General features: G+C 40.9%; 1 protein-coding gene across 1 annotated transcript in view; it reads left to right on the top strand.

The window, feature by feature from the left end:
- Nucleotides 1-2091: 2091 nt before the first annotated feature.
- Nucleotides 2092-12614, top strand: part of pcsk5a (proprotein convertase subtilisin/kexin type 5a) — a 38342-nt gene continuing 27819 nt past the window's right edge. Inside the window, exons 1-12 of the mRNA XM_006796905.2 lie at nt 2092-2100; nt 2968-3072; nt 4805-4975; nt 5136-5276; nt 5563-5630; nt 5877-5965; nt 6086-6258; nt 6416-6622; nt 9306-9406; nt 9512-9615; nt 9935-10055; nt 10299-10487. Of these exons, the coding sequence (XP_006796968.2) occupies nt 2092-2100; nt 2968-3072; nt 4805-4975; nt 5136-5276; nt 5563-5630; nt 5877-5965; nt 6086-6258; nt 6416-6622; nt 9306-9406; nt 9512-9615; nt 9935-10055; nt 10299-10487 (1478 nt within the window). The remainder of the gene's footprint in view (nt 2101-2967; nt 3073-4804; nt 4976-5135; nt 5277-5562; nt 5631-5876; nt 5966-6085; nt 6259-6415; nt 6623-9305; nt 9407-9511; nt 9616-9934; nt 10056-10298; nt 10488-12614) is intronic.

The raw sequence follows: 12614 nt of genomic DNA, 5'->3' as shown, positions 1-12614 counted from the left end.
ATAAGCACCAGCCACGATAAACAAAGTGGTTGGCTGGCTCGATGGACTGTAAGTTTGTTATTGGTGGTAGCTGCTCCTTGCTGACTGCTTTTCTGTATTAAATATTTAGCACACGAGTAGGAAACTGACACTGAATTTTAGGTAAAATAAATAATAAATATTAATAATAATAAATAAATATTTCTATGCTGCAGCAGGTAGATGGAGACACCTGCTCCAGTATTTCCTTTATAAAGCCCACCCTTCCTATTCTTCAGCATGCATCTTTTGTTTCTCAGCCATAGACAGTATAAAATATGTACAGGGTGGGCCATTTATATCGATACACCGTAATAACATGGGAATGGTTGGTGATATTAAAGTCCTGTTTGTGGCACATTAGTATATGTGAGGGGGCAAACTCCTCAAGATGGGTGGTGACCATGGTGGCCATTTAGAAGTCGGCCATCTTGGATACAACTTTTGTTGGTAATGTCACAAGAAAAACAATGGTGTGCTTGGTTTCAACGTAACAAACAGGACTTTAATATCACCAACCATTCCCATTTTATTACGGTGTATCCATATAAATGGCCCACCCTGTACATTCAATTCAATTTCAATTCAATTTTATTTATATAGCGCCAAATCACAACAAAAGTCGCCTCAAGGCGCTTCATAGATACAGAGAAAAACCCAACAATCATATGACCCCCTATGAGCAAGCACTTTGGCAACAGTGGGAAGGAAAAACTCCCTTTTAACAGGAAGAAACCTCTGGCAGAACCAGGCTCAGGGAGGGACGGCCATCTGCTGCGACAGGTTGGGGTGAGAGAAGGAAGACAGGATAAAAGACATGCTGTGGAAGAGAGACAGAGGTTAATAACAGATATGATTCAATGCAGAGAGGTCTATTAATACATAGCCACTCTGACATCACCTACTAGTTTTGGACTTTTTGTTTTGAACCCTCAACACTAACATTTTGGCTGTTGTTAATGCTAATTCTTCAGGTAATGCTAGTTAGCTTGGTTAGCAAGCTATGTCCACAAATTGTATGCATGCAACACACAGACATAATAATTTGGCTAATAAAAGATAGACAAATAATCCACAACAATTAATAATATTAGTAAGATAATTCAGTAAAAAGTCTCACAATGGCACAAACACAGCAGAGAGATCCACTTCAGTTGCTCGGATTAATGGAGTTGAGGCCTAGCAGCACCTGCTGCCTAGAGCTGCCTATGCCTTGATATCTCTAACTCAATCATCCAAACAGGTAAGTCACAAAAGAATTCAACTTAAATATACCACCTAGAGCAGGGAGGATGCCATTTTACATCATTGGCCATCTATCAAGACTTTTCAGGCTTGAACTTTAAGGCATAGATGTGTAAAATTACAGAAAAAACGTCCAGTAGTTCATCGTTCATTGCCCAGATGGTCCTGCAATTATGAAGTGAAAATGTTGATGTTGTTGTTTCTGTCTATTGCTTTATGAGTATGAATAGGGGAAGTCTTTATCAGTAGGAAAACATCTAAAGAAAAATAAATAAATAAAAAATGAAAGTACAGGTCAAACTTATGCCAACGGGGTCTTTTTCCTCTAATATTTATCATGTCTGATTACTTGAGCTTTCTATTTTTTAAAAAAAATACAGACAGCTCATTCATTTTATTCGCAAAGACTAAAGAAAAGATCTATATAAGTAAAGTATAACCCACAGAGCCCAATAAAGGACAGACTGTAGCTGATCCCCGGCCTCCATATTGAAGTAATTTGATAGAAGCTACTAGTCAGTGAAGGAGTCAAGTCTTCACAACTTCAGCCGGCAGAACATCGGGTGCATCCTGTGTCTTTGAGCCAGCGGATTTCCCGCAATGTGAAGCATCTGCAGCAGAAAAGAGTGCGGGGACAGCTCGTGAAACACCTGGGCACCGGCTATTTACTGAAAGAAATAAGCAGCAATGGCGCGTTTTATTGCGCTGTGGGTGGGAACTCTCCTCCAGCTTTGCCACGCAACGATTTATACAAACGACTGGGCGATAAAAATAAGAGGGGACCTCGAATCTGTGAACACGATAGCAGAGAAATATGGATTTACTAACATGGGACAGGTGAGTGCCCTCAAACATGAAGAGGGCAATTATTTACACAATTACCAGACTTGCATTTGGAAGTGTCATTTATTGGAAAACTGGAAATATTGGACAAATTTAACTGTGGAGCCACTAATGGCTGTACTAATATTTTTTTTAGGATTGCATCAAAAGTTGTTGATATCTGTCTGTACTGTATGGACACACTACAGGCAGTGCTAGTGCTGGGAACATAACCAGTAACCATAATCCAAAGTTGCTTCTCTATGAGCCACTGCTGCATTAGTTGCACTCATTTTAGACTCATTTTTCTACACTTTCATAAAGTAACAGTTAAACTCCAAAGACATAGCATGCTGTACTTTATTGCACATGGGATAGATGTTCAGTTTTCACAGCAGGTGATAGGAACCAGAGAGACCCATTCAAACTAAAAAGACGGCTATACAGTAATCTTATATTGCTGAGGTTGAAAATCAAAAAGTAATTATTTGACTAAAACGATATTAATGAAATATTTAAGGGCATAATTTGTTGTTCTCTTGCAATAGTGTGAGATGTCATGTGTTTTATTAACTAGTCATTACTCAGTGGACTGCGCTTGTATAAAAATATTAGCTGACATACATTACAGAATGCACACAGTGACGTGGTATGTGCAGCTACACCAGTACACAGATGAGCAGCAGTGTGGCTGAAACCTTTTGGCTCAGGTTGCCCTGGGCTGTAAAACTATCAGAGGTATAAGGTAGCCGTGTTAATAAAAGACACCACGAGCAGTTTAATAATTAAAAAGCTGCTTTGCACAGTAGCAGAGCAGAACGAGCAGCACGCGTCCACCTGCAAACAAAATCATTTCGAGGATCTGATGTGTGTTTTCACCAGATTGGAGACCTGAAGAGGCATTACAGTTTTCGCCATCATGAGACGGCGAATCAGTCCAAAGTAGGCAACAAAGAAGTGACAGATCGCGTCGCCAAGGAGACCAAGGTATAGTAATGAGATATGAGTAGGACTGGGAGGCTACTGGATTATTAATCAGCAGCATCATGTCCCCTCCGTACACTCCACGTACACATAGGGACACATGTTCATTGTTCTGGTCCCTCCCCTCACATTACAGCTTTGTGTGCACGAACACTAACAACACCTAAAGATGTCAGAAGTCCTTAAAGATCAACAAGGTGTTCAGGGTTGCATCAAATTCTTATAGTATCAATAAGCAGCTTGGGCATATAGTACAATCAAACAGGTTCCAACTAGGGAAAGGGAACCATCCAAGGAGCTTTTGAGTGTACATTTAGTAAACAGCTTGGGATTCATCTTTTTCACAGCATTTAGCGTACGTCAGACTTTTTAGCATTAATGTCACTTTGTACCAAATTTTTTGCTCATGTATAATCGAGTAGTGTCTGAAATCACAACACACTAACATAATATAATTCAGATTGTATGACCTATGGACTGTATATCAAAGATGAATGTTGCCTCGAGCTGAGTTTTTTTAAAAGGGAGAATGAATGATTAAGAATTCAATAGACCACTCACTTCTCCTACATCAACGTGGCATGCTAAGGAAAGGCCCAGAATCATAACCTTCTATGTTTGTTATCTGTTTTGATTCTAATGGAGATCACACTTTACAATTGAACATCATCTTCTATTCAGTGAAACCTCAAAAACACAAAAAGCACAACACAGAAACTCAACTGCAATGAGTTTACTGTGGTGTAAGAGACAAAGGGCTATTTTTATGTTTACTTCTATACAACTGGACTATTGCAAAACAGAGGAGGCTCCCCCTGCTGGCCAACAAAAGTAAAGCTAAATTCAGCCTTTAACCATAACATGATTTGCTACATGACAAAATTCCTGAGAAAGAGTCACAGAAGTTAAAAAAAAAACAAACACTATTATTGTATTATTGTGAATTTTCAAGAATTTCAATAAGTGCCCTATAACGGGTTCAGAAGCAGGAAACTACTTCTTTGGTGGAGCCATGTTTGCAGCTTTACTAAGCACAGTATTTTTTTAAAACTGAATTCTAACATCAATGCACTAACAGGATTATAATGGCAGCTGTAACATGGAGCTGCTCAGGAGTTTCAGAGCACATTAGCACGTATTTGATAAATGAACTCAGAGACCCTAACAACCATTAACAGAACCAAGAAATGTAATTAGTTTTGCAGGAACAAAAACAATTAAAAACTTACTGGGGAAGCGCATTTTTTTAAATAAATAATTCTGAATTTGCACCAAATTTAAAACCTTTTAACAACTAAGAGCAGATATTGGCCTCATAAAGGCACTAGCGGAAAAGTTTAGCGTCCACATTTTGTGATACTTCACTGAACAAAGTTACCATTTTGACCTTAAAACAGTGTTATATGAGCAATCTACAGAATGATCAGGGTGTGTTTATATTTCAGTGAGACAGCCGCGTGTTGCAGCAATTTGGGATTGTGGTTTTTTTGTTGTTGAACGAAGAGGGTGCAAGTCATTAGCTTGCACTGATTATGTTTGTGCCCTTTGTCTTTGATAAGTCATCAGAGTATCAACCAGAGGTACAGTGTCAGGGCCCCTCCTCTTGAAAACATAATTGTTTTTTGCCAGTGCAGTAAATGCATTATAGCTGCCGAAATATTTCACAATGGATCCAAACATTCCATTGGAATGTCTAAAAGTAGACATAAACATCTGTACAAATGTTCCTTTTAAGGTGGAATGGCTCAAGCAGCAGGTGGTCCAGAGAAGAGTGAAGAGGATCTCCAGAGCCGGTCATATCTCTCCTATCCCCATGAGGAGAAAGCTCTTCCCTGCTACGCACCATCAGTCCAGCGACCACACGCAGGACTTCAGCGACCCAGCGTGGAACCGCCTGTGGTACATTGTGAGTCAGATTGTTTTGTTTTCCTTTGCCATGCTCAAGTCTGAAACATAGACACACAAACGCACACAAACCCAGACAGACAGACAGAGCCTAAAATAGACCCGCATTTATTCTTTACTCCTGAGGGTGAAGCTGAATGTCCCACTATTTCGCTCCACAGCAGTGCAGTGACTCCAAAGCCTGCCAGTCTCACATGAACATTGCAGCGGCCTGGAGGAGAGGGTACACTGGGAAGGGTGTGGTGGTGTCTGTCCTAGATGATGGCATCGAGAGAGAGCATCCGGATCTCAAGCCAAATTATGTAAGTGCCCTGGGATGGGACACTCTTCTTGGGAAGGGGACATTAATCATAAGCAGTTTGGCAGAGCTCTTAGTGTAAGAGCTCAGACAGATATTGCGAGCAGGGTTTTTGGGCCAAAGGTTTGGAAAGGCCAGCTAAGAGTATTGGAATGGACATTAAACGTCTGATCCACTTAGCTGTTGAGTGGGCTGGTGAATAATGCTCTTTGTGATTTGTCTGATGAAATACAGTCAGATAGCTGCTGGCATGGTGTTATGTGCCGCGACTTAGTATCTATCTGATTTAGGATCCTTTTGCCAGCTTTGATGTGAACGGACAAGACCAAGATCGTTCTTCTAACAGTGCTGTTAACAAGTGAGTACTTTGTATCTCTGGAATTTTCTTTGCACCTGCTTTGCAGCTTCCCTGTCATAATCCAGAACTCTAATTAATGCATGCTTTCCCTTTCCGTTTTCCAGTAATTACATGCATGTATGGATATGCAAAGTCCCCAGTCTAAATTCTCTCTTCGCATAGCTTGATGTAACGGAAATAGCCCGTCTTCTCCTCATGCATATGCATTTAACCTCGTGTTCTGATGTTCTCCTCCTTTCTTCGAAGCCATGGGACTCAGTGCGCAGGGGTGGTTGCTGCGGCTGCAAATAGCTCTCGGTGCACCGTCGGAGTTTCTTTCCACGCACGCATAGGCGGTGAGTCCATGTGACGCCATGAAACTCGCACGCCGAAGGACTTCTTGAAAGGCAAAGTTTTGTAGATACAGTAGGGGATTCAAACTTTATCATCGCTTTGGTGCTATCCTTTTCCCCCAGGCATCCGAATGCTGGATGGAGATGTAACAGACATCGTGGAGGCCCAGTCGCTTAGCTTCAGTCCAGGGTATATTGATGTTTACTTAGCCGGCTGGGGCCCAAAAGATGACGGGGCCACTCTGGATGGACCTGGACCGCTGACTCGTCTTGTTTTACAGAACGGCGTTCAAACAGTGAGAGAAAAAAGTGTGGCTGTGTTTGTTTATGTCTGTGTCCCACCTGCGGCTGTATATTTACTGCAAGAGCTGTTCTGTTTTTTTCCTCAACATCAATATGTAAATATCATAAATAAATTAATCTCCTCTGTCTGCTTTACCCAATTAATCTCAGGGCCGGCAAGGGAGGGGATCCATCTTTCTTTGGCCGTCAGGAAACGGAGGGGAAAGAGGTGACTACTGCTCCTGTGACGGCTACAGCAACAGTATCTACACTATCTCTATCAGCAGCAGCACTCAGCGTGGAAGCCAGCCAGATTACCTGGAGCCGTGCCCCTCCACGCTGGCAACGGCGTACGGCGGATTGGACAGAGAGGAGATGGTGAGTGTTGCTAACAGAGAACTTAATTAAGATGCACATGATTCAAAAAATAGCTTCTTTTCTTCCACCGTAGTGAGCAGCCACGCTCTCCTGCCATCAGTCTGTTGAAGATAGCTTTACCCAAATGCTGGAAAAACATTTTCTCGCCTCAATCCAAAGCAACATTCATATAGACACAAACACAAGTTGCTGAATCTAAAAAAATGTGTTGCGAAAGGCAACATTTCTGTTAACTATTAGTTTGCACTGTGGAATCTCAGAGGCTGAAGTTTGCAAAAGTTGCAACTCAATGAACCACAAGACCTCTGGGCTCCTTTCTGTCCTTGAGCCAACCATGAACTCTCCTTTATTATAAAGTATTCAGTATGTCCAGTGTGTATGTGTGTTGGCCTGCTGGGTCAGGACAATGATCCTAAGCACAGCAGCAAATCTACAATAGAAAGGCTCAGAGAGAAAAGAATCACGGTGTGGAACCGGATTGAAATGCTGTGGTGGGACTTCAAAGGAGCTGTGCGTGAACAAATGCCCCAAAAATGAAATGAAGCAATGTTGTGGGCCAGAATTCCTTCACAGAAACATGAGCTACTGGTAACGTGTCTCACGGTGTTGTGGAGACAACTTGATAACTTGTGATATACAAGCTATTAAATCATGCAAAATATGCAGTTTTTTACAGACAAGAAGGAAAACAAGAAAAACAATGGTCTACTATCTTTAAGAGGTTATATAATTCTTTTAAATATTTAATATTTTAGACATAAATGTCCAAAAGCAATTATTATTTTACAATAAGAGGAAGAAGTGAAGCAATGCAAGGCAGTGATACTGACTAAACTCCAGTTGCTTCTCCTGAACACAGATTACGAGATATTTGTCATGTTATGACATTAATGTTTGCACTGCATTTAGCACTCAGAGGGCATGAAGTTATTTAGATAATAAAATTATATTAACTGCTAATTTAAAAGTCATTTTTGCACTGTTTCTGATGATGACACTGGATGTCTTAGAGTAGTTGGATTTAACATTCACCGGCATCTTGCCAGCTGCTCAAAGCCAGAAAATACACATTTGGGATATTAAGCATTGGCTTTGGGCAGTGGTGTTGGGGGGTGAGCATGCAACGTCTGCTGAGTGTGATAGTCTGAGACACCTGTCAATCAACTAAATATGCCCAAGACGGGGGCTCTGTGAACTTTTGTCTCTGCAGAACAAAGCTGAACTTGTGAAGTCACAGAAAGGAGCAGCTCGTTCAAACCCGCAGCAACAAATGATTTTGTTTTCATGTTTATTCTTAGAGCTTTAATTTTCATTAATTAAAAGCCATTACAAGAACTGTGGTGTATGTCGTCAGAACTCAGTCAGCAGTATAATATTAACATACTAGAACGGCCCGAGGAAAATTTCCTAATGTTGTGTGAAATATGTTTTGTGAAATACCAGATTTCACTCTTTTGTTTAGTCTATCTAACTGGAAGGGTTTCCCCCCCTCCCCTGTTTATGGCACATCACCATGGACAAAGGATAGTAGTTACTCTATACTAACACAAATCAGAGTAAGTGAAAATTATTAGGATAACATACAGATTTTGCACGTAAAGGTAATAAAGGAAAATCCAGTAGGCATTAAAATGGAATAAAATTGGAATGAAATCACTGTCTGAGTGTAGAAAATGCCAAATACTTCTATCTTGTCATGTGATTTTCAGACATTGTGGGTAAACAGAGTTGGGTAGCTGATTAGAGTAATTTGACTGAGAGCTGCTTCTCTGGCCTCAGGCTTACATGTTTTCCATTTTGTTTTCCGACACACAAAACAAAAAAAATCTAATTATGTGTACTGTGTTTGCCAGTATTTCTATTTTTTTTTCTACAAAATGCATTATCTTGATTAATTTTTGTCACTCTGGCTCTTTTGTTAAATTGTTGCATTTGTCTCTGTGAGTGATCTTGTGTGTGCAAACTTAAAAATTGACCTACTTTATGACAAATGTTACCTAACTGGTCTTTGGAAACAGGTGAGTGTGTTCCAGTTGCTGGTTAACCAGGCCCATATTCTACAATATACAGCACTGCCCTGAGCTGCAATTCATTTCCAAGGAGCCAGATTTGTATTTTATTTTTTAAAATATTTTTCAAGTAGTCTTTATATAACAGGCAACTTAGCAGAAAACCAAATTCATTCTTGTATCTTTAAGCACATAATTTGTTGCCTCTTTTGTTTCGTTTTGTTGTTGCTTTAGTTGAATACTAAAAATCCAAAGATAATAGACTTTCAGATAAAAATAGAATATCTGCACCAGAGAGCCATTACGGGAAAACATGTCATATGACAGCATGGTTTGCAGCATGTCCTTAAAAATGTTGAGGAAACTGTCCAAGTGGACAGTTCAGGCATGTTTTGCACATGTTTCAATAAATCACTATTTCCCATTTTCCCAAGAAAATATAAAGAAATGAAGGGTAAGAAACCAGACAGGATTAATTAGCTAATTTATAGCAAATCCATAACCTAAATCCTAAATATTGATCACATAATGCTGAATCCTCCTAGTTAATTCTTGCCAGTCGTTTGAATGCTTTCCAAAATGATTTGATGTCCACAATAAAGAACAGTTCTGTGCAAAAACATGTTAATAGTGGGTGAATATAAAAAAATAAATATAAGTGGTTTCCTCCACAGGTGACCGTGGGTCCACAGCAGAGCTGCAGCACGGCCCAGTCAGGGACTTCCCTCGCCGCCTCTGTAGCTGCCGGTGTCATTGCTCTCACCTTGGAAGCCAAGTAAGCAGCCCTCTAATAACAGCATCCATACATGCAGCTCATGTTCAGATCAGTTTGTGCAATCGGGTGATGAGAGCATGTGGTTTCCTTCTCTTGAACGTTCAGCCCCTTGCTAACCTGGAGGGATTTGCAGCACATTATTGTCCGAACATCAAAAGCTCATCATCTCAGTGCTCCTGACTGGCGTGTAAATGGAGCCGGATACAAAGGTACTCCCATCGGATCTCTGCTGATTTTCTAATTCCACATTGTTTATTTTAATATTTGCCAGCCAAAAACAAACAAATAAATAAAAAAGAAGAATCCCCTGACTTGATAAGTATATTTTAGTAAATGTTCCTCTCAGCTCTTTTTTGGGGGAACTATAAAGCAGCGAGCATACAAACTAATGAGGTACTGTGAGCAGAAGAGCGATAAACGCCTACAAAGTCTCAGGAGTGTGTGAAGTCATTTATAAGCTACAGTGCCTTCTCTATGCCCCGGCTAATGTGCAGTGTGTGTGTTTGGGGATGTGCTGGTGTCTGTTAGTGAGCCACCTGTACGGCTTTGGCCTGCTGGATGCTGAGAGCATGGTGAAGGAGGCAGAGCGCTGGAAACAAGTCCCCTCACAGCATGAATGTGCGGAGGAGGCTGCCATCCAGCTGAGCAGGTATCAGAGATCTCTGCTTCGACTCAGGGCGTCCCTTGATTCCTCCCCTTTTATCGCACGTTATCTATTTCTGTCTCTCTTCTCGAATTGATTTCTCTCACACTGATTCGCGGTCGTACTTTAATGGGTGTCATTTTCCTTACCGCGGCTCTCCTCGTAACTTTCTCTTGCTTTTTGTTTTCCGTCTGTTCTTTTATCTCCACTACTCCCTGCATCTCTTTTTTCTCTTTTCTCTCATGACAGACTTATTCATCCGGGCTCAGTGCTAATGTCTGTGCATGAGACTACAGGCTGCTCCGGCGAGGCCCCGCAGCACGTCGCTTATGTGGAGCACGTCGTGGTCCGGGTTAACATAAGCCACGGTCGCCGTGGTGATCTCTCCATCACCCTCACATCACCTTTGGGCACCACGTCGCAGCTGCTGGCAAACAGGTAACCGAGAGCGATGGTTTCTGCAGATAGTAACTGATAAACATCAAATCCTTCAAAAGCCAAATGTTTGAGTTTGACACATTTGTTAAATTAAAGAAATATTGGTACTTTTTGAAATATATAACACCGAAATGTAAAACATACCTGTTAAAAGTATCAACTTCACCTTTGCTGAGATACTATTTAAAGCTGCTGTAATCAGTACTTGAGTGGTCACTGTATCTACAGCCCCTTGATCATTTTGATGTCTTTGAGCTCATCCTTTTGGTTTCCACTTGCAACCTTACTGTTTTGGTTTCCTATTAACTGCTCTCACCAGCAAAGTTACAAGCAGGAGTGGGCTGTTGTTTTCAGTGAAAAGGTTAAAAAAAAACAAAAAAACTGAAGTGCACCGCCTGTGAAGCACCAAACAACAGACAGAGAGAGTTCGTGACTGGATGGCAAGGAGACTGGAGTATTTAGCCAGTTGCTGTGCAACCGCTAGAGGTGTTAAGCTATAAGTCTTCACCGACCATTTAAAAATACAAATAAAGGGATGATTTTTAATTGCTCATGTTCTACTTTCATGACGCTTTTGATCTTTGTTTTCTAAAAGGTAATAATTAGTGCGGCATCGAGGTATTAGCTGATATCGAACAATCAGCACATAAGATGGCATTTAATGATCACAGTAAGTGTTAAGTCTAATTGTTGAATGTTGTCATTGTGTTTCTTAAATTTGTAAAGTCTTAGTTCAATCTATAGGATCAAGACATTCCTTTGTCTCTGACCACCTCTCCAGCCACTCTGTGCTGGGGGAGGTTTTATTGCAGATACATCCTATCTGACAGATCTGTTTCTTGTGATGTTGCTTCCTGCTTTTATGATCCTTTTGGTGAGCAGGAAGTCATGCATACAGACACACACACACACACACACACACGTTCTTGCACGTGCATACACATAGACACACACAAACACACACATAGTGCCTTGTCTTTGTAACCAAGAGGGGTCTTACGAGGGGAGGTGCTTTTGCTGTGATGTGTATTGTAACAGTTTGTCAATAAATAGCTGCGAGGGAAGCTGCTCTTGGAAGGATTTAGGCTGGAGTCAGGTCAGGAGCGTGAGCTCCAAGAGCTGGTTCTGACCCAAACTTCCCTCGTTAGCGAGCTGGTTGTTCTGTCTTGCGTTCTTCATGAGGAATAAGTCTCTAAACTAGCGGGGCTTGTGGAAACACAGACCCAACAGTAACCAAGTTTTACACACTCAGTTAATGGGGTTAAGTTAATGGGTCATTCTAAATTGCCCATAGGAGTGAATGTGACTGTGAATGGTTGTCTGTCTCTATGTGTTAGCCCTGGGACAGCGTGTCGACCTGTCCAGGGTGTACCCTGCCTCCTGCCCTATGGTGGCTGGGATAGGCTCCATCCTCCTTGTGACCCTGACAAGGATAAGCAGAAAACAATGGATGGATGGATGGGCAGTGTGACTATGGTGTTGTGGTTAATGTGTTTGCCTTACACATGAAAAATCCCCGGTTACAAGCTTGTACACATTGTGCAAAATTCAATTTTATAACAACAAATCACAACAACGGTCACCTCAAGGCAGTTATCTGTGCCAAATCAATGAGGATCCATGTGCTGTGGTGACATCATAGGAAATAAAGGAGCAATCATGGTGCTTATTTTATCTTAAATAATTAGACTAATTTTTTGACACTACAGAAAAATCACAGATCTAATAATATTCCATGGAAAAAAGTAAACACACCCTTACCATTACAGGCTTAATTTCCTCCTTGTTGCTGATTTGTATCGTTGTTTACGGTCTTTGGCATTTTTTACCAGCCTTATATGCAAAATTCCTTTAGTTAGAAAATATTTGAAGGCTTTCTTAACTTGCCTGTTCCAAATCTTCCTCAAAGGGCATTTAGACGTGACTCCAGTCTAATCTGTGCTGATACGATCGGGAGCAGAATTCATTTTTTGCCTTCTGTCTGTGATTTGTCTGTGAAGTGTATGTGATTCCAAAAATCCTGGTCTTTCTTTATATGCTTGTGACGTTTTTTTTATTTCAAATTAGTACCTCACAATGATTTTCCAGACAACAGACTAATTTATGTACAATAATATTAAGATCTAA

This window comes from Neolamprologus brichardi, chromosome 7 (assembly GCF_056152115.1).
Source record: "Neolamprologus brichardi isolate AB-2024 chromosome 7, ASM5615211v1, whole genome shotgun sequence".
NCBI classification, from domain to species: domain Eukaryota; kingdom Metazoa; phylum Chordata; class Actinopteri; order Cichliformes; family Cichlidae; genus Neolamprologus; species Neolamprologus brichardi.
Note: the sequence above shows the minus strand (reverse complement) of the source record. Positions and strands in the feature narration are given on the sequence as shown.